The sequence below is a fragment of the Schistocerca gregaria genome, chromosome 1 (genome assembly GCF_023897955.1).
Source record: "Schistocerca gregaria isolate iqSchGreg1 chromosome 1, iqSchGreg1.2, whole genome shotgun sequence".
In the NCBI taxonomy this organism is placed as follows: domain Eukaryota; kingdom Metazoa; phylum Arthropoda; class Insecta; order Orthoptera; family Acrididae; genus Schistocerca; species Schistocerca gregaria.
In genome coordinates, this window is record NC_064920.1 from 682252271 (window position 1) to 682275662 (window position 23392).

The window sequence follows — 23392 nt, forward strand, 5'->3', positions numbered from 1 at the left end:
TTCAGCAAAGAATACACACACATATTCGCACAAACAAGCCCACCTCACTCACACATGACTACTAGGACTGGCTGCTGTAACCGGAGTTTCCATTGCGTAATAATAACTTAGTCACACTGAAAACAGTGGAGTTGGTTGTGAACGAGAAGAAAAACTGTTGGAATATTAGATACCTGATAAAGTACATAGTTCTTGAATTTTCCAAAGTTATAGTTTCTCTATAATGATGTGGTAAACATAAGCAAGCAGAAGACAAAAATAAAAGAGCCATAATATATATTGAAAAGCTAATGTGGTGTGTGGTGGTGATATTCAAAATAGTGCAACAATGATATTGCTTGTAAATTAACTTGTTCTGCCCAGTTAGATTTATTTATCCGTAAAGGTTGCTGTACTGCCTAAAATTAAAACTGTTGGTGGTTATGTTGAACTGGAACACAGTAAATATTGTGTAATTGCTAAAAGCAGGTAGAGTCTTTATTTGTCTGATTTTGTCTTGCAATGTTAGGGTTTTTCCCTGTATTATGAGTTATGTTTACTGGGGCATGAACTGTGATGTATTGTAATATTTTACTATTAACACTTTGAAAAATTTGTTTTCTTTCATACCTAAAATAGAAGTTTCATAAAAATTGTTTCAAAGTTTGTGTACAATGTGGAAGAAATGTGAAAAATAATCAATCTCAACACCAACTGTAGCGGCTGATGAATAGTAGGACCTATTCATATTAGTATGAACCTTCATCAGAAAATGACTAAGGACAGTTCTCTATAGCTGTATGGAAAATAGTTAACATCCAGTGTTTTATTACAATCATTCCATTAATATACAATAACAATAGAAATCAGCAGCTACAGATGTTGTACGAGCTGGCTTGGAATCTGTAAAGGTAGAAGTACCTGTTCATGACTGCAAAAGTCAGGCACTACTGTACAACATTCCATTCAAAAATCAACTACGCCTCTCAAAAGAAAATGTCCCAAGATCATCTCTTTCCATGCTGTTATCACATATAGTAACCGTTCAATCCATTACTCTATAATATTGTCATTATGTTATTTAAAGTGAGCTTTGAATGACTGACAAGTGTTTAAACAGTCACATTTTTCAATCTGGTCTCTACTTTGCGTGTTAATTGAATTTAAGGTCAAGAAATTTTTTGACCATTCTAGACATGTGATGTCATTTTCCAAGTATTAGTCCATCAGGTGAGGCATGTGTGATTGTGTATTATGTTTCATCTGATGGACCCCAGGTCTACGTGCACTCCAAACACACACACACACACACACACACACACACACACACACACACACACACATTATGGAAAGTTTTCCCTATATAGTAAAAGGTGCTCTATTGGTCAGCTTTCTTGGGCTCTTAGGGCAAACTACATATTCTAGCACTAGGTTGTAGCAAGGCCTAATGAGCCACATATCATTGTTGATTATTTTCTTCCTCTGGTTTCTTTTCCACCAACATAAACTGATGCTGCCTGTAAAATTGAATTTCCAGTACACTGGATGCTGATTGTGGCTGGTTTTTTATCTGCCAGTGATCCAGTCACACGTAGTTCATCCAGGTAGTTCACTAACCACTCTACTTCCCTATGACTCAATACTGTGTGCCAAATGTGCACAACACACCTTAGAACTACGATATCAAAGATTTTTGCCCAGATATGCTATAGCGGGTGTACTAAGTAATATCATAATGGCATATTTATCACCTGTTGCCATGTCATCCTGCCACAGTTTAATCTGCACAGTCTCACCATGGAACAGTTACTTGAAGATGTTATAACTTGTCTACTTGACTGTAGTTGTGATGCATTGTGAGTGAGTAAAATATACACCTTGGCACCCATTATGAGGGTTAGTATTACACAGCAGTTTCTGTGTATGCTTGCTGCAGTCATAGATTGATTTGGTGAAATTTGTTTGCATGTTTGCTCTGCTAGTAAAGTAGTGTGTTCGTATTCACCTTATTCTTCTTTCCCTGTTATGTTTCACTAGAGCTAGATGTTTCTATGTTTCTGGTTGTGTGTGTGTGTGTGTGTGTGTGTGTGTGTGTGTGTGTGTGTGTGTGTGAGAGAGAGAGAGAGAGAGATAATGTAGTTATTTTCTTCCTCTCTTTCACAGTGTTCACCCTCCCTTCCTGTCACCAGTTTCATCTTCTACCTCATACTTACAAATATATTAGGTATGTGAAGTGTAATTTAGAAAAGAGAGGAAGATGATAAAGTGCTTAAGGCACTGGATTTGCATTAGGGAAGAACTAGGCTTTTGAACATTATTTCACGTCCTGCTGAATGGGTAAGAGAAAAGGCAATTTTGGTGTACTGATTACATAGCTGCATACCAATTTGGATACTCTAGATCTGTGAACCTTGCATTATTTGTGAGCTTTCATACATCCATCATATATTATTTTAAAGGGCTATGAGGTATTGCATCTCAGTCAGATAATCTCATTTGAAGAGCGTTCTATTTTTCAAAGTCAGTCAGTCAGAGAAACACCTGATTTTATGTTAAGACTAATGAAGCTATGCTGCAAAGGGCCTATTTAACTTCCTAAGATAACACTTTACTTGCAAAGTTAATAAATTTTATTTCATCTGAAAGTGGCAGGGACATCAGGTTCATTCTTTATGTGAAACAGAATGATCATGGGGCTCAATATAACCACAGGTTCCAGTATCCTGCAAACACCAAGGATTGTATGAAATGAGAATGACTATAGATAATGACTGAAAACGAAATTTGGATAGATCGTAGGACTTGTTCGCAGGTGAATTGGTGTGGCTGGGAGGAATAGGTGAACACTCAATTCCAGAACACACTGGCGGAAGGTCAACCTACAGACTTATCAGTCTGTGGATTGAGATCCATCTTTACTATGTTATTTAAATTCCTTGTTTGTTCTAGAACATTCCAGATGATCCACAAGAACTTAAATTTACTGTTTGTGTGTAAATGCTGTATATGATTTAATGTGGAGTGAATCAACTCGGAGCATGAATATGAGCTCCTGTGCTTGTTTCATTCTTCTTGCTTCACTGATAAAAAATTAGGACTTTGAAATTCGGATTAGAATATAGTGAATATCACATCCCCGAGGTACTTGTGATGCCTTGTTACTTTATGTCAGTAGTCTTCATTTGCCTTATTATGTAAAGTGCAATGTACATTCTTTGAGAACAAAAGTGTTACAGAAACAACTGGTACATGTTAATAAGAAAAAGGAGAGAAATGAATAGTAAGCAATATGTATATATTTCTTACTATTGTGATACCTCATGCAGTAGGCATATGTCAAGAAAGCAGACTATTACGTTATAGATAGGGAATTATTAGAACACTCGTTATTAAGGTGTTGAATATCACTGTCTTTGTTGGCGGCTGATTAGTAAGTTAATGTAAAAGTTGCTTTTATGTGTGTGTGGTGTGCCCATGGCAGACATTGTAACAGAATCTGTGTTATATTTGGGATTCATTCTGTGAATTAATTTCAGTTTTCTCAAATTCATTCTTGCTGTGTAAATGTTAGGGGATAACTTGTGAATATGTGTGTTTTCTGTATGACACATACTATTCACATGCACTTAAGCTTTTCTTGTGTAGCTTTTACTGATAATTTTCTCATAGTGATTTTCCTTTGTCATTTTCATAAAAGTTTTCTCCAATGGTCTTACGAAGAATCTAGTGCATCTTAGTGGAACAATCCCTGTCCGCTTTAAAGGTAAGTTTCTTTTTATCTTATGTTGTGTGCACAGTTCTTCCTGCTTTCACTTACACAAAAATCATTCCAATAAATAACAGCTTTTCTACATTTCAAGAAAGTTGTTCTCACATTAATGTACATTAATACAGAATATTAAATTACTCTGCAAAAATAAAGTGTTTTGGTTATACAAGGTTGAATTGAAAAGTGGTGACCACCTATTTCTTTAAAAGTAAGAAACATAAAAGGAAATATGTTGAATACTGCTGAGTACAATATTGTCCTGATGGAATGGCGAAGCATAATACTTTTATATTGAATGCATTATCCGGTTACTCTGTAACACTAATATTCTGGATTGAAATATGGTGTGAAAACTTTTCAAATCACCCTTGAAAATCTTCTTGACCTCTGTATCTTGTTTTTAATTAGTTTGCAATATTTTGTTACACTGTTACTAAGCAGAGGTATGAGTAACTGAGTTCAATTAATTATCTGCTAAAGAAAATTAAAGGGTGAGGGGAGGGGACGTTAATCATAGTAAGTAATCTGATGAAAAGTCAGACAAGGATTTTTTTTTTCCTTCAAGGGCAGCAATTCACACAGAGACACAGGTTAGGAATACATGCAAAAGTGGTTGTTGAGATATATGTATGCAAGATGTTGCAACAGTGAAAAGTTAGGAGGAGGAGAAATAATCTCTTGTGGGAATTTTATAACACTTACCTTTCTGTATCTGTTTAAGTTTTCAGCAATGAAACTGAAAATTAATAAGCTAAACAAGAAAGAAGAGGTCATTCCATATCAAAACATGCAATGATTCAAGGATTTGTAACCCTGTTTCTGAGATTTTCACAAAACTTTGCACATTTGCTTGTATCATAGGAACTACTGCAAAATCTTTTTGGTCTCACACTATAACTTTATTTTATCTCAAATTTTAAATGTAGTGGTATTCTGACAACTGGGCTCTGCAAGAATGTCAATGCAAAATGGTACTTATCTACATAAATACCCACAACTCAGGTGTTAGTGAAGCTTTAGACTTGGATTTTTTTCAGAAGTTAAGTAAGGCATATAGTTAACAGATATCAAGTTTTGAAGCAACAAAGATACAATTTTTTTTTAATGTGAATGATGTCAATTTTCGATTTCAGAAAAATTGCGAGGACATGGAAAAATGCTTACATCACGTTTCTCCAATCTGCTTGGAACCTGATTTTGGTCTTAAATAATCCCCTAGATTGTAAGCTTTTTAATCAAATAAAAATTTGAATGGGTCTTCTGCTAATTGATAGACACATCTGAAATCAAACTACTTTTTGCTGTGATGGAAAAAGGGTCATTTTAAGTAAGTTCATCCACTCATTGTCTCACTGCCTCGGATGCATTGGTACTAAATTAGCATATTGAAGTATAACTCATTCTTGGCAGGCAAGTTAACTTTAATTGTGAAAATTTATTTCCTTTCATTTGACTAACTCAGTAATTTTGAATGACTGTAATATATATGTTTTATTTGTTCAGCCAGTCACCTGCTCACAGTGATAAAAAAAAGTGTTCTTAGACAGCAGTAGCTTGTTGGAAACCTTATAGGCATGAAAACAATGCAACAATTGCTGAAATTCATGGTTGAGAACAACTAGTATGCAACAATTAGTCTATTTGGCCTCAGTTGCTCTTTGTCTTTCTATGAGACAGGTCATATGTGTTTCTGGTGTGGCCCTATCATTCCAATTGTATAACATATGTTTTAAGTGAATTAGTGCTCATTTAATTACAATGGAAAATGTGAATTTATTCACTAAAAACACTATGTCATTTGACAACCTGTACTTTAGTAAAAAAATAACAAAAAACAGAAGAGCTGAGAGAAGACCAATGAGATTTGATATTGCCACGATCCCATGTAAGCTTTCCACAAGATCAAGAAAGTGCTACCATATGTGGACATCATCAAATAACTTGTTGTGATCCTTCCAAGAAACACAGAAAAACAGTTAAAAAATCTTTGAGGTCAGTTTGCTTGTCTTTGTCGAAAACATTAAGTGCTAAAAGAATCTATGTAAAACCAGACCAAAAATTGTGCACAACATGTAAGATTTGTGAACAGAAAACTGACATCAGTGATAGAAACGAAAGTGATGTAGGTGACCCGGAGGTGACACTTCACAAATCAGTACTAAAAAGTCTAAGTGTTGAGGATGCAAACAAAACTTTACATGATTTGGAGTGCTCTCCCTCAAAACTTCACTCCATTCCAAATTACAGCAAGGCTTCATATGGCAAAAAGAAGCTAGAAGAAGCAAAGCATGTTTTGGAAAGAAAAGTGTGCCGAGCATTAGATTCTGGCGATAGAGAAGAAAAATTTGAGGATGAAATTGTTAAGAAAGCCAAAGGTTTTGATGCCATGATATTGTTAATGAAAGAAAAATTGGTTAGTGTAAGAGTATCAGAAAAAAATTCATATTTTAACTTTAGCTCCACTGCCTTGGTCAAAAGAAAACATCATGTCAGAATTCAATGTTAGTGAGTACCTGGTTCGAGAAGCAAGTGGTTATTTTATCACTTCCTAAACTAAAAAGGGGGAAAGTTATTGCTGATGAAGGGGTAAATATTGTCACTGATTTTTACCAAAATGATGAATATACTCAATGTTACCAGGAGCAAAGGATAAAGACAGCATTCAGAAGACTGTGTATATGCAAAAAAGACTCATCCTTTGCAGTTTAAGAGAACTGTACTCTTCTTTTTTTCACTAAGACTGAAGTGGTGTATTTTAGCTGATGCTGCTGGCGCTCATTCAGTGTGTGTGTGTGTGTGTGTGTGTGTGTGTGTGTGTGTGTGTGTGTGTGTGTGTGTGTGTGTGGTTTTTTTCCACCATAATGTAAAACTTCTTTTGGACCTGAAACACTTTGAAGGAACACACAAAGAACTTATAAAATTTCTTGTATGTGATTCTGAAAACTATCATTACGTCCTTAATCACTGTGATAATTGTTCCAGTGATTACAAACTGTCCAAATTATTAAACCAGAAATTAGCTTACATAGATGCTGATGATGAAATTGAGTTCAGCCAGTGGATAAACACAGATCATCAGGCAGAATTGATAAAGCAGTTTGCAACTGCTGGTGAATACATAGACCGGTTAGTAACAAAATTACAGGCACTTAAACCACACTCATTTATATGCAAGTGTCAGTCAAAATCCTTGAAAAAATTGAAAGAAACTGTAACCCTGGAAAAAGCAATTCCATTAATAGATTTTGCTGAAAACTACAGTTTTGTAATTTAGAGTTACCACTGGACAAGAAGCAACTCTACAATCCATTCCATGTGTGTTTATGTGGCAAATGAGGAAAGTAAATTGGTAATAGTGAACCACTGCTTTATAAGTGATGATAAGGAACATGATGATGGGTTTGTAAATGCTGTCTGGAAAGAAATGGTTAAGTGGCTGGCAGAGCATTACCCACAAGTGAAGAAAGTGCATTATTTCACTGATGGATGTACTGCTCAATACAGGAATAGAAAAAGCTTTAAAAATTTGTGTGAGTATATATTAATGCAGAGCATACTTTGTTTACTACTAGTCATGGTAAATTTGTTTGCGATGGTTTGTGAGAAACTATAAAACGTGTATTGAGAAGAGCTAGTCTTCAACTAGTCGATGATGCTCAGACAACATCTGCATCTGGCGTTTATGATTTCTGCAAAGTTAATATTAGTAATTTTCTCCTTCTTCTTCTTCTTCTTCGACAAAAGTCGATGTAGATTTGCTATACAACAATCTTGAGAAGAGGTTTTTGACAACCCACACAATACCTGGTACCAGGAATTTTCACCTTTGCAAACCACTTTCTTATGGTTCTTTAGAGATTAGAAGAGTAACTTTTTCTGAAAAGCCTTCCTTGATTTTTTCATTCATTGAAAATACCCCACAGTGAACATTCACTCTTCCTCAACAGAATTTTTATGTAGCAGCTGTACATAATGACAGGTGGTGCTTTGGCTTCAGCAGAAATGACTGTGATGAAGATGGAAATGTTGAACTACTATTTCTGGACCCACCTGGACAAGTAGTGTCATTCATTTGGCCTGAGAAGGAAGACTCTTGTTTTGCGCCTTCGGAAAAAAAATTGTGTGCGGTTGGTGTACATAAATCATCATCATTAAACAGAATGGATTACTTTAATGAAAAATATATGAAGTTAACAAAATATAATTTGTCACAGTGGATTAAAAACAGAGATGCTCTTAAGAATTTTCATTGATAGTTTCAGGGCTCTTCACTTCTGAACATGTACATTGTAAATTAACATTAATGTGGCTAGAATAATTGTTGTTTAAAGATGCTAGTTTGACACCCTAAATAAAGTTAACCCATCTAATGAAAATGTTTCAATTAAATTTATAACTTTTGGCTCTGTACTTTAATGGGGCAGCCTTACTATAGGTTGTCAGTTCACATAACTTTATTTGAATGATCTGAACAATGATGTGATATATATAAAGAGTACATCCAATATCTATCAAAACTAAGGGTGGTGCTTCTTTTGTCTTTTTTAAATAATAGCAGAGTTTCAATAAAAATACAAGGGTGAGTCAAATGAAACCCTTATATTTGTAATAACAAATTGAAATTTCACGCCGTTATCCTGTAAGTTGGTAAGTGTGCTACAAACAGCATGCAGAGTGACCTGTAGGTGGCAGCATAGTGCAAATGCACACATACCATCACAGTATCTGTGTAAAAATGGCCACCGCACTTGTGACTTGCACCAGTGAAGTACAGTGTTCTGTTATTCGGTTTTTGCATAGTGTGTGAAACCTATTGAAATACATCGACGAATGAAGGTTCAGTACAGTGATGCGTGTTTGTCACAGCACCAAGTCTACGAATGGAGTAGGAAGTTCGCAAGTGGTGTGACTTCAGTGGAAGATGCTCCTCGACCAGGTCAGGCATAACGAGTTGTGACTTCACAGAACATTGCAGCAGTTGAAGCCATAGTGAAGGAAAACTGCTGAGTGACACTGAATGACATTGCAGCATGTTTACAGATTAGTTATGGGTCAGTACTCCACATTGTGCATGATGTGCTCCAGTTTCACAAAGTGTCTGCAAGATGGATGGCACAGCAGCTGACTCCTGAAATGAGAGAACAACGTGTTGATGCTTGTGAAGAAATTCTTCACCATTTTGAATGAGAAGGTGATGGCTTCCTTGCAAGAATCGTTACTGGGGACGAAACCTGGGTTCACGTCCACCAACTGGAAACGAAGAGAGTGAGCAAGGAATGGTGCCATTCCTCATCACCAAAACCAAAGAAGTTTCGAACAGAACCATCTGCAGGAAAGGTTATGCTGACTCTCTTTTTTGACGAAAAACACATCATTTTGGAGCATTACATGCCTAGAGGGACCACTGTCACCAGTGCATCATACACAGATCTCCTAAAAAATCATCTGCAGTCTGCAATCAAATCAAAGTGACGTGGATTGCTGTCAGCAGGTGCCCTTTTGCAACATGACAATGCAAGGCCCCACACTGCCCGTACTACAGTTGCAACAATCACAGACCCGCATTTTGAGTGTCTCCCTTATCCACCATACTCACCAGACCTTGCCCCAAGTGATTTCCGTATTTTGGGACCACTCAAAGACGCAATGGGAGGAAAGAAGTTCTGTTCTGATGAAGAGGTATGCCACACCATGCATGAGTGGTTGCGCGGACTACCAAAACAATTTTTTTCTTAAGGAATTTATGCACTTAGTAAGTGCTGGAGGACTTGCATTGAGTGTGGGGGAGATTATGTTGAAAAGTGATACAGCTCTGTACCACTTCTGCACAATAAATAATATTTTAAAAAATATTTCAGGTTTTCATTTGACTCACCCTCGTGTATCTGTATCACCTGTCAAAAAGTGTTTTACATTTTAAAAAATTTCTATATTCCTGTAAGCCAAGAATAGTAATTAATTTTTTTTCCAAAAGATACATCCCTTCCCAACAACAAATTTCAGTTGCAACATTTATGTTAGTTAAAAATTTCCATTTTCCCCTCAAAGAATAATACATGAAGAACATGGAGAAATTCTGCATTGACTATTGTGATGCAAAAAATAACGAGCAGAAAAAGACTCATGAAAATCTGAAGCAGTGGATGTCAGGTATGGATGATCTTACGTAGAATGTTTTGTTTCCTTCATCACAACGCAATGTATTGTAATATCAGATTTATTTGTGGAAACCCATTAATAATTTTATTTTATTACAATGTGTATTGTCCTGGGAATTATTTAAGACTAATTATGAGTTCCCACCAGGTTGGAGTAATGTGATGTAAGCATTTTTCAATGTGTGTGTACTTTTCCATGAATGGAAAGTGACACACATTAAATTTTTTGTATTGTTCTTTGTAACTTTACTTCTTCAATAATTACATGTCTATTAAATATGTACTTCTCTTAATCTATGAAAAAAAAATTCCATATCAAAAGCTTCATAAACACCTGAGTTATGGGCATTTATGTCGATAAGTACCATTTTGCATTGATAATCTTGCAGAGCCCAGTCATCAGAAAGTCACTATATTTAAAATTCAATGTAAGGAAAAGTTGTAGCCTTGAGAGCAAAAAGATTTTGCACAAATTTGTATGTTAGAAATATAAGCAAATGTGTAAAGTGAAAATCTGATACGATGGGTGACATGACCTGTGTTACTTGATGTCTAATGACCCAAAGTCCAAAGTAACAAGTGAATTAATATTAACAGACAGAAAATTTAAAGGTGCAAAACTTAGAAGAATGTAAGCAAGCAAAAACAAAAAACAGAAATATTGATAATTAGAAAATTAATGTTGTTGATAAATATTTCTATTTCTTTATAAATTGAAAGGGAACTATGATTACGAGTTATGCACAACAAGGAGTTTCTTAGACATGCCTTGCAATTTGGTATAGTCTTGTAGAATCAAGTGTACCACCAGTGGCCTGCATCCTCCCAACATGATATTTCAACATCGTAACTCAGTGTCTTCATCAGGTGTTTCTTGAGACTGGTCACTTTGCTGACTGAGTCCCATATTTATACCTGGGTAGTGCCTGGTGTTCACAATGCTGTCCACGTATACTGTGACTCTTTCGCGCAGAGGTATCCATGTCCAGATGTCCAGGCATACCCTCTTCCATTCACATTCATTCCAGCTGTCTGCAGCCTTATGCTGTTGGAGTTGTGTATTATGTATGCACATCCTGTAGCAATCTCTTGTGGTGGTAGCCGCCATCTGGTGTTCTGTATTATGCTTGCTGCCAGGTTGTGCAGTGCTTGAGGTTTCAAGTGGTTGATGTTGTTCCCTATCTTGTCTGTGACCACTGTGGCTGTCTCCTGAGGAGCTAGTTGCCGCCTGGTGCTCCATATGAGGCCATATCCTGTTAATTATGCCCCCAGTCATCTGAGATTCATTATCAGAGAAGGGAACTTCTTTCTGGTGTTGCTGTGTAGTTCCAAAGCTAGTACCATGCTGTACTGCGCTGGTATCCTGCTTCCGAGTTCATCACATTCTCTGTCAACAATAGATTCATTGATGACACTACCCCAGAATCTGGAATTTGAGCCAGGATCCCGGTTTTGTCATAATTCTTGGTGTGTTCAAGTCCCAGGCAATGTTCTGCTATTGCTGAATTTGTTTTTTCAAAGATGAGGCCCTTACAACTGCTGCCCACCAGCCTACATTTTTCTTCAGATATGTTGATGACACGTTCATCATGTAGCCAAATGGTTGCAAAAGGCTTAATGAATCCCTAAACCATCTGAACTTAAGTCATCCAAACATAGAGTCTGCTATGGAACTAGAAAATGGTGGTGAACTCCCATTCCTACATGTTCTGGTGGAGAGGAAAGCAGGTGGCACATTCGGCTACAGTGTGTATAGGAAATTGACACACACTGACTTAAATCTACAGGCTGACAGTTGCCAACACCCAACACAGAACAGGATGCTCAGAACACTTGCACACAGAGCCAAGACAAACTCCAACCCAGACAGGTTGATAACAGAGTTAGAAAATCTACAACAAATGTTCAGGCACAGTGGATATTCAACTAGGGACAATTGCAAAGTGTTACATACCACCAGACGACCTGATACTACTGAAGAGGGACAAGAAGAAGAGACCAGGAAGGTAGCCTATCTGTCGTATGTAGGGTCTGTCTCTGCTAAGGTCAGCAGAATCCTGAAGAAACACAAAATGAAAGGTGTGTTGTGAGTGCCCAGCAAGATCTGGGTGCTTCTTAGAATGGTCAAGGATGATCTGGGGTTTAAGGAAACCTGCATTTACTATACACCTTGTGAATGCGGAATGTCTTACATGGTCAGACTACCAGAACAGTTGATATAAGGTGTAAGGAACACCAAATACTTACCAGGCTATGGCAGGCCACTAACTTGAACACACCATGAATTATGACAAAGCCAGGATTCTGGCTTGAACCCCCAGATTCTGGAATAGGTGTTATCAGTGAATCTGTTGAAGTCAAGTTGGCAGAGAAGACAATCAACCGAATAGTAGGGTACCAGCTCAGTTCAGTGTGGAATCCAGCTTTGGTTCTGTTACACAGACACCAGAAGGAAGTTCACTTCTCTGGTAATGAATCTCAGACAACCAGGACCAGACCCCCATACGGAGCACAAGGTGGCGACTACCTTCTTGGGTGACAGCTACAGCAGTCACGGACAACACAGGAAACATCATCAACCACCTGAAACTTCCAGCAGTGCACAACCTAGGGACAAACTTAAAGGAGAACACCAGACAGCAGCTACTGCTACAAGAGATTGCTGCAGTATGCCCAGATATGATATACAACTCCAACGGCAGCCTGATGATACAGGAAACACACCTCACATGTGCATACCAATTTCAGAATGCCAGGAGGATGACATGCCCATGAGAGAAAGCCACAATTCTCATGAACAGCACAAGGGATGTCTATTGCCTCACAATACTGCTAGAAATGTGCTTGGCGGTTGCAGACATAATATGAAATGCCGTGGAATGGCTGCCACTGTGGAAGACAGCTGCAACTGGTGCAGATGAAAGAGGGGAAGCTTGGAGACAGATACCACCAGAAGAAACAGCCACAGTGGATGCGGACAGCAGATTGAACACTAGGCACTGCCCAGGCATTAGTATGGGACCTGATTAGCAAAGCGAACAGTCCCAGGAAATACCTGATGAAGACGCTGAGTTACAGTGTCGAAATATTGTGTTGGGAAGATGTGAACCATAGGCAGTATACCTGATTCTACAAAATGACCACTTGTGCATTGTTGAGTCCCCAATAAATAGAACACTACACTTGGTTTAAGAATCATGAAAGAAGGTTCTATACATGGAAGAACCTTGGAGATACTAAAAGGTATCAGATAGATTATATAATGGTAAGACAGAGATTTAGGAACCAGGTTTTAAATTGTAAGACATTTCCAGGGGCAGATGTGGACTCTGGCCACAATCTATTGGTTATGAACTGTAGATTAAAACTGAAGAAACTGCAAAAAGGTGGGAATTTAAGGAGATCGGACCTGGATAAACTGAAAGAACCAGAGGTTGTACAGAGTTTCACGGAGAGCATAAGGGAACAATTGGCAGGAATTGGGGAAAGAAATACAGTAGAAGAAGAATGGATAGCTTTGAGGGATGAAATAGTGAAGGCAGCAGAGGATCACTTAGATGAAAAAACGAGGGCTAGTAGAAACCCTTGAGTAACAAAAGAAATATTGAATTTAATTGATGAAAGGAGAAAATACAAAAATGCAGTAAATGAAGCAGGCAAAAAGGAATACAAACATCTCAAAAATGATATCGACAGGAAGTGCAAAATGGCTAAGCAGGTATGGCTAGAGGACAAATGTAAGGATGTAGAGGCTTATCTCACTAGGGGTTAGATAGATACTGCCTACAGGAAAATTAAAGAGACCTTTGGAGAAAGGAGAACCACTTGCATGAATTTTAAGAGCTTTGATGGAAACCTAGTTCTAAGCAAAGAAGGTAAAGCAAAAAGGTGGAAGGAGTATATAGAGGCTTTATACAAGGGCGATGTACTTGAGGACAATATTATGGAAATGGAAGAGGATGTAGATGAAGATGAAATGGGTGATGTGATACTGCGTGAAGAGTTTGACAGAGCACTGAAAGACCTGAGTCGAAACAAGGCCCCCGGAGTAGACAACATTCCATTAGAACTACTGACAGCCTTGAGAGAGCCAGTCCTGACAAAACTCTACCATCTGGTGAGCAAGATGTATGAAACAGGCGAAATAGCCTCAGACTCAAAAAAAAAAAAAAATATAATTCCAATCCCAAAGAAAGCAGGTGTTGACAGATGTAAAAATTGCCAGTCAGTTTAATAAGTCACAGCTGCAAAATACTATTGCGAATTCTTTACAGACGAATGGAAAAACTGACTGAAGCCGACCTCGGGGAATATCAGTTTGGATTCCATAGAAATGTTGGAACACATGAGGCAATACTGACCTTACAACTTATCTTAGAAGAAAGATTAAGGAGAGGCAAACCTATGTTTCTAGCATTTGTAGACTTAGAGAAAGCCTTTGACAATGTTGATTGGAATACTCTCTTTCAAATTCTGAAGGTGGCAAGAGTAAAATACAAGGAGCGAAAGTCTGTTTACAATTTGTACAGAAAGCAGATGGCAGTTTTAAGAGTCGAGGGGTATGAAAGGGAAGCAGTGGTTTGGAAGGGAGTGAGGCAGGGTTGTAGCCTATCCCCGATGTTATTCAATCTGTATATTGAGCAAGCAATAAAGGAAACAAGAGAAAATTTCGGAGTAGGTATTAAAATCCATAAGATGAAAATCAAGAAAAGAAAAACGAGGATAATGGAATGTAGTCGAATTAAGTCAGATGATGCTGATTGAATTAGATTAGGAAATGAGACACTTAAAGTACTAAAGGAGTTTTGCTATTTGGGGAGCAAAATAACTGATGATGGCCGAAGTAGAGAGGATATAAAATGTAGACTGGAAATGGCAGGAAAGCGTTTCTGAAGAAGAAAAATTTATTAAAATAGAGTATAGATTTAAGTGTCAGGAATGTTCTGAGACATTCAGGGATCACCAATCTAGTATTGGAGGGCAGCGTAGAGGGCAAAAATCATAGAGGGAGGCCTAGAGATGAATACACTAAGCAGATTCAGGATGATGTAGGCTGCAGTAGGTACTGGGAGATGATGAAGCTTGCATAGGATAGAATAGCATGGAGGGCTGCATCAAACCAGTCTCTGGACTGAAGACCACAACAACAACACAAAATTATTACTGGCACTTGAAAAAGGAAATAGTATTTTTGGAGGTTTTTCATCTGATGATATGTGGTTTGGAGGTGACCACCATGTGGTGAAAAAATCTAGAATAATTGTATTAGAGTAGGTGTAAACTTGCTGGAGACACCAGGTCATAGTAATAGTGCATTGTTAATTGAGACTGTACAAACAGTGTCACTGTTAATAATAATAATGGTAAGCTCAAATAGTTTCAGACCAGAGCTTTCTCTTGTTACATCACATTGGAAGAAAAGAGACTGGTTCACAAATCACTGGGGCAAGAGCAAATATTTTTCAGTAATGTGAGAAGATCGTGGAAAATAAAAGCCATAACAACTTCAGAAATTAATGGTGGGTTTTGTCTTTCTAGACCTTCTGTAGGTAACAGTTGACTAATGGTCACCTAGATGATACTATGTACATGAAACATACCTTAAATGCTAAAGGTATTATAGAATGTTTGTTCGTTACAGAGGAGGACAAGTAACTTAGTATCAAGGGCTATTTGTTGTAATGTTTACTGAATAGCATCAAATGTTGAACGGTATTAGAACTTAATTTTTGTGGATAGTTTGTGGCTGGTGAGTATTTTGCTGTGAAATGATACAAATATTCAGACAACAGAGAAATTTGACCAGGGTGGGTAAGGAGGAGGGAACGTGGGAGAGGTAAGTTAAACACACAGAGATTGTATTACAGTATAATATTCTTCAGTCAGCAGAATTTGGTTTCGATGTATGGGGATATGATATGACTGCTCAATTGATTGCCTTTGGGACAAGGATTGAAAATTCTCCCTACAGATTGCAAGGTGTTTGACATCTATATCCAGCAATGCTTGCTGCATTCAAAGTGTTAGCAGGATCAGTAATTAAGATTCCACGTTTTGTTAGATTCACCTGACAGCATAAATTGTCATAAGGTAATAAAATATCAACTCCATTTAATGTTCAAAAAGGCTCTTGGATTATCAACTGTTCTGTTTTTATGTTAGGGTATATGTTATACATATTATATTGTAAATGAATGTGCCCTGTACAGTCATAAATGCTTTGCTATACAAGTAAGAGTTGCTCCATCTGTTCATGAGCTCAGTGAGGTTTGGACATTAGAGTTTCATTTTAAATATTGCACTATGTGTAACAAGTAAAATCTTATGTTTTTGATTGAGTTAATGTTAAGCCTTAAAACTGCAAGTTTGTTAGTGGTCTGTGGCCAGTTTCTAGCACAGCCGAGTGTATGAAGTATATCTCCATCTTCTTGTCCTTTTCCAAATTTATTTGTACACTGCTGCTTTTCATTCTTGTATATTTGTCTTTCAGTGAATCATTGTTTTTCGTCCAACATTTCTTTATGTTGCGATTGCAAACGTTTCAAATTTCTTATTTATAATATGACTGTCTCCACACGAAACGTGAGCTCAGATCGTAGTCTTGTACACACATCAAAAAAAGTTTTGCATCACCTCGGTTCCAAGAGTTCCAGAACCTGTACAGAAAATTGGAATAGAGTTCATCATAAACATCATTTCTGCACTTTTTATTGCTCAGGAAAACCACAAATTGCATTTTGTACCACCATAGTGCAAGACTTTCAGTGGTGGTGGTCCAGATTGCTGTACACACCAGTGCCTCTAATACGTAGTAGCACGTCCTCTTGCATTGATGTGTGCCTGTGTTCATCATGGCATACTATCCACAAGTTCATCAAGGCACTTTTAGTCCAGATTGACCCAATCCTCAATGGTGATTTGGCGTAGATCCCTCAGAGTGGTTGGTGGGTCACGTTGTCCATAAACAACCCTTTTCGATCCATCCCTGGCATATTCGATAGGATTCATGTCTGGAGAACATGCTGGCCATTCTAGTCAAGCAGTGTCATTATCCTGAAGGAAGTCATTCACAAAATGTGCACGATGGGGGTGCGAATTGTCATCCATGAATATGATGCCTTGCCAGTATGCTGCCGATATGGTAGCACTATCGGTCGGAGGATGGCATTCATGTATCGTACAGCCATTACGGCACCTTCCATGATCATCAGCGGCGTACATCAGTCCCACATAATGCCACCCCAAAACAGCAGGGAACCTCCACCTTGCTGCACTTACTGGCAGTGTGTCTAAGGCGTTCAACAGACCGGATTGTCTCCAAACACGTCTTCGACGCTTATCTGGCTGAAAACCTATGTGGCACTCATCAGTGAAGAGAATGTGATGCCAATCCTGAGCGGTCCATTTGGCATGTTGTTGGGTCCATCTGTACTGCACTGCATGGTGTCGTGGTTGCAAAGATGGACATCGCCATGGACATAGGGAGTGGAATTGTGCATCATGCAGTCTATTGCGCACAGTTTGAGTCGTAACATGATGTCCTATGGCTGCCCGAAAAGCATTATTCAACATGGTGGCGTTGCTGTCAGGGTTTCTCCGAGCCATAGTCCGTTAGTAGTGATCATCCACTGCAGTAATAGCTCTGAGCGAGGCATGTCATTTCCAGTTCCTATCTCTCTGTATTTCCTCCATGTCCGTACAACATCACTTTGGTTCACTCTGAGGTGCTTGGAAACTTCCCTTGTTGAGCGCTCTTCCTGGCACAAAGTAACAATGTGGATGCAGTCAAACCGCAGTGTTGACCGTCTAGGCATGGTTGAACTACAGACAACACAAATATTGCACCTTCTTCCTGGTGAAATGACTGGAACTGATCAGCTGTCGGACTCCCTCTGTCTAATAGGCGCTGCTCATGCATGGTTGTTTATATCTTTGGGCAGGATTAGTGACATTTCTGAACAGTGAATGGGACTGCGTCTGTGTTGCAATATCCACAGTCACTTCCTATCTTCAAGAGGTCTGGGAACCATGTTGATTCAAAACTTTTTTTGGTGTGTGTATATACAGAATTTTTTTGTGTTATGTGACACTAATGACTTTCATGTTCCTGCTTTCTTTGTTTCTGTTGGATAATTTGTAACCTTCCAGTGCAAAAGTTGTGCATCCACTTTTCAAAAAATGTGTTTTTCAAATAATGCAGGATGTGTATGTTAAGTGTTTTCACCTCTGTATTTCTATGTTTTCGATTATTTTATAACATTTTCTATCCCATTTGTAAGGAAACCATCTGTTTCCTTGCTTTCCCGCACATTATACCTGCTCTGTACCTTGTTATGCCAGCAACATTGTTCCATCCTTTTACAGTCTTTGCTTACATCAGTATTAGAAGCAATTAATTGAATGTGGTGTGTCTCCATTCATAACTTTGGTGTTCATCAAACAATAATTACCTGCTTCCTGCATTCTTGTTGCCAATTTTTCTCCTATATTTTCTTTAATGCTTTTCTAGTCTACTAAATGTTGGTGTTTCATCAAGCAACAACTCTCATCAATTGAAAGTAATGAGCATGTGAAATATTGCAGAGTTTCAATAATGTTATCCAACATAATACCGGAAAGCATCAGCAACAGTTTCTTTGCTGCCAGTTAATCCTTTGATCAGTTTATGTGTAGACTTCTATGATTTTATAGTTTCACCAGACACTCCACATACAAAGTTTTCGCTCCTTGTTTCCTCAAAACTTACCGGTTATTTATTGTTTGATATAGCTACTTTTCATCCTTTCCATAAACTAATTCTGTGCACTTGCTGACACACTTGTTAAATCTACCACCATACAGCTCCTCAAGTGCTGGAGCATCACAATGAGGCATGAATATAATCTTTTTGATGGAGGAATCGTGCTGCCATTGTGAATCATTTTTGTAATCAGTTACTACAGCAGTGTGGTCCTATGCTTCCGTTTAATTCAAGATTATCAAATTTCTAAATGCATGATCCAAAAATATTATTAGATGACCAACAAACAAAATTCACTAAAAAAACAAATATAAGTTGGAAAGTTGTAGTCAGTAGCAACAGGTATGGAGGGTACTTTTTCTAACTTTATTTTTCATGTATAAATATAAGACTGTAAGCAAATTCAAAGCTTGTAATCAAATATGTATTTACATATTTTCAGATATCTATGCATTATTTTGACTAGTTGATTTTTCTTTTTTGGGAACAGGAAATGTGTATAACATACCGGTGTGCATTTGGTTAATGGACACTCATCCAAATAATGCTCCAATGTGTTATGTAAAGCCAACTCCAGATATGCAGATCAAAGCATCAAGATACGTTGACTTCAGTGGAAAAGTTTACCTTCCATATCTTCATGACTGGGTTCCAGTGAGTCCTGTGCTGTACACAAAAATAATTTGAGATCATTAGCCACATTTTTGTGTGTTACATACTCTTTTCTTCTTCTTCTTTTTAGACTCAGTCTGATTTGGTTGGCCTGATACAGGTTATGATAGTGACATTTGGAGAGCAACCACCAGTGTTTGCTAAAACAAGGTCTGATGTCCCAACCAGCACTCCTTACCCCACACATGGTAAGTGGTAAGATATGACCAGCTTTTTATTGGCTGTTTTGTGGTATTGTTGAAAGACCACTCCTCCATTGCTGGTATGTACTTTATTTAACTTCACAGCTGGTTTCAGCCTGTGCATCCAGACCATTTTCAAATGAAAGAGAAACTGCCATTTTTAATGCACATATGTGTAGTAAAAGTATGGGCAGATTATATATCTTACATTGTACTGTTGTACAGCAACATCAAATGATAAAAAAGTGAAAGCCTGGTGGGTTTAAAAGTTATATGCCCAATATTTATATGCCCAATAATTTCATGAGAAAATTTGCTTGTCATAATTTTAAAAACTGTACAATTCGACACATGAAAAGTATTGCTTCATCTTTAAAATGAATTGTATTATGACACGTTCAAAATGTTAAATTGCGTGTTTTACCAATAAAAAATTAAAAGTAATTTTTAGATTTAATGAGAATCGCACATAGTTGCAGTGGACAGTGCATCCAGGTCAAGTGTAGCAAGAGTGGTGAAAAATTAAAATACAGGGAACTGTAAAGGCCACTAGTATGTCTTGGACACAACAGGGACTGCTTAACAGAACATTTTTACTAATGCCCATTTGCAGCTACGAACTTGCAGAGTATTTTTAAAGGAAGTTGTCAGTAGCGGGGCAGCAAATGTTCATGTCTCTTAGTGTGCACTGCCCATTAAGCATTAAGTGTGTATTCCTTGGTTGGTATAATTTTCTGTTTCTTCACATATGTCCATAAAGTATTCCTTCATTGTATGAAGAATTAAAAGATTGTCTTCGATACTGTACATTACGTGATTATCTCACATAAGGTGACCCGCAAAGCTGGATTTACTTTCTCCTCCTCCTTCTTCTCCCCCCTCCCCCCTCTATATATTCCTTGTATCACATTTTAAAATTCCTTCCCACTTGTCTAAAGTAGATAGTCTTGCAATCAGAGCAGTGAATTTTGTATGTGCTATAAGTCTTTCATTGAGCAAATGTCTTATATTAAATTTCTTGTGTAAAATATTTGTATATCTGTCAGATTATGCATTAAAATAGCATTTTCATGTCCATTGTAAAGCACCTGAATGTGCGGTTGTGGACTTAAATAAAGTACACCTCAGCAACTGGAGCAACCTTTCATTAATTGAACATTCAGTTGCAGGATAATGACACGCTCAGGACATAGAAAAACTAATTTTGTGATATTATCAACATGCTGCAATTTAGTTTCTTCTTTTCCATACTTGTTAATAGTTACAAAAGACTGCCTAATAGTGCTTCTTGTATGTTTGGAGAAGTCCAATCTTAAATCAATCTCAACAAAAATGTCTGGTTTGAACTACAGACCTAAATGTTACTGCATTATTATAGTGTGTTCTACTTTCAAAACACTGTGGAAGGAGAACCACTTCTCAGAATGACATCAAATTTGAGCAGAATATTATCAGTATAGGAGGGGAAAATGGTGAAATAAAAGAAAGTAGATGACATTGTAAATGGGTCAGCTAGAAATGATAGGTGAACCGCAGCATGACAGCTATGTTTTGAGTTGCATTTTACACCATCCATGCTGTTCAGTCTCTAGGATTGCACAAGTTTGACAATCAGCAGTTGTGGCACTGTTAGTTAGGTAAGTCCACCCACCACAGCAAGGTAATGCCACATCAGATGGGAAAAATTCTTTTTAATTGTCCCGAGGCCAAAAACCACATAACCCTCAGGGGGCTCTGCATTTAGTTGCTGGGTATGGGCTTGGTGACCCTGGGGCCCCTGAGCTGGGGAATGGGAAGTGCCACCAGTCCTCAATACCGTAAGCTCTGAGCGTGCTTCAACGACCACCGTAAGGCGCGACAGTGGAACGTTGTACAGTACAGACCCTGGGGATCTTTGCTTAACTGCCTGGGTCACGAGGATGGTATAAACCTCTATATAAAAAAAAAAAAAAAAACCTCTATCTCAAGGTGTGCTGCGCGCCGAGGAGACGCGTAGCTGTTGAGGTAGAACAGTTGCTAACGGGCGACCTCTGGGGAACCTGCCACCCTCGGTTGTATTAGGCTTACCCAGGCAAGTGGGGCTCTGTCTGGGTGGACATTCCTTTCCCTAGCTGCTCGTGGGACCACCATGAAAAGAAATACGAATAGTGCACAAGCACGAGTCTCTAAGAATGGAAAGTTCAATGCTTTACAGTATGACCCCCAATCGTTCCCTTCCCTGCCCACACCAGGGGAGGAACGACGGTCTAAATTACCTGGTGAGCTGTATTCTCCTCGTTTTCTGGTTTGCAGCCGAACAGATGATGACTCATTTCTGACCACAAAGCCTCAGTTTTTGTGGAAAATTTAGAGGACAAGTTTGGAGAAGTTGAGGCCATGTCTAAAATGAGGTCTGGAGCAGTCCATACAGACAGCATCCCCAGCACAGTCATGGGCATTGCTTGCTTGTGATAAGCTCGGTGATGTTGCAGTCTCCATCATGCCTCATAAGAGACTCAATATGGTTCAGGGACTTATTTTTCATTGCAATCTGTTGTTGCAGTCTGACGACGAGCTCCGTGCAAATGTGGAACACCGCATTGTCCACTTTGTACAACGTGTCTTCAGGGGACCAAAAGATAGTAGGATCGCCACCGGTGCCTTCATCTTGGCTTTCGAGGGAGACACCCTGCCCGAGAAGGTCAAGGTGATGATATATCGATGTGATGTTAAGCCTTACTTCCCTCCTCCCATGCGCTGCTTTAAGTGCTGGAGGTTTGGGCATACATTATCGAGATGTGACGCTAACCCTATCTGTCGGGATTGTGGACGTGCCTCCCACCCCAACATCCCGTGTTCGCTGCCCCCTGTTTGTGTCAACTGCAGACAGAAACATTCACCTTGCTCGTCAGTCTGCGCGGTTTATGACAAAGAACGGAAGATTATGGAGTATAAGACCTTGGACAGGCTCACTTACACAGAGGCTAAACGCAAGTACGACCAACTTCACCCTGTGCGCATTTCATCGATGTTTGCTGCAGCAGCTTTGATGTCGCCACCCCTGGCGATGAGCCCCCAAGCTCAGCCGCTTTTTGTGGACCCTCCAGCCCGGCCATCTATTCCTGCCCCCCCCCCCCCCCCCCTAGGTAGTTGGGGGAACACCCTCTTCCGTTGCTCCCCTGTTATCTACATCAGGAGTAACAACCCCTCATTCTTTGGGGACTTAAGTCCCCACCTCTGAGTCGGAAAAGTGCCCGCCTCCTCCGGCTCCCCTCGCGTGGAAGGGATCGTTTGGTGCCCTCCCTTCCACGGTTCCTGCCCTGTCAGATGTCAGCCAGTGGCTGAAAAAGCCACCACCTGAGGGCCGTAGGGCTTCCAGGTCTTCCTTGGTCCATGAGACTGGGTCGGAAAAGCCCACCCAGCCTGAAAAACTGAAGGACAAACGGGACCCTACCAAAAAGAAGAAAAAGCAAAAGGAGAAGGACATAGGGACAGAAAAGGAGTTCACCACTGCACCTGAAGATGATGTGGAGCATCTAGCATCCACTCAGGAGCAGCTCCTATGGAAGTTGACCAGGCTACTTCGCAATCGGTGGTGGCGAGCACTTCCAAAGCGTAACCTACCCCCCCCATGTTCTTTCATGTCTTAACAGTCGGATACCATTATCCTTCAGTTGAATTGCTGTGGTTTTTTCCACCACCTTGCTGAGTTGAAACAGCTTTTGTGCCGCTTCCCTGCCACTTGTCTGGCCCTACAGGAAACCTGGTTTCCTGTTCGGCGGACCCCCTCCCTCTGTGGCTACCGGGGTTACTATAAGAACTGCGTGGAATACGACAGGGTGTCTGGCAGTCTCTGTGTTTATGTTCTTGCCACTGTTCCCAGTGCCCCAGTGCCACTTCACACGGCTCTTGA

The 23392-nt window shown here is 39.0% G+C and overlaps 1 protein-coding gene across 6 annotated transcripts in view; it reads left to right on the forward strand.

Moving 5' to 3' along the window:
- Positions 1–23392, forward strand: part of LOC126363457 (tumor susceptibility gene 101 protein) — a 126471-nt gene that overhangs the window by 44138 nt on the left and 58941 nt on the right. For 3 of the 6 annotated variants that reach the window (XM_050007969.1, XM_050007967.1, XM_050007963.1), the window contains 3 exons: positions 3677–3742; positions 19137–19300; positions 19389–19506. In XM_050007969.1, the coding sequence (XP_049863926.1) occupies positions 3677–3742; positions 19137–19300; positions 19389–19506 (348 nt within the window). The remainder of the gene's footprint in view (positions 1–3676; positions 3743–19136; positions 19301–19388; positions 19507–23392) is intronic. The other 3 variants (XM_050007968.1, XM_050007964.1, XM_050007970.1) reach the window with 1 other exon arrangement.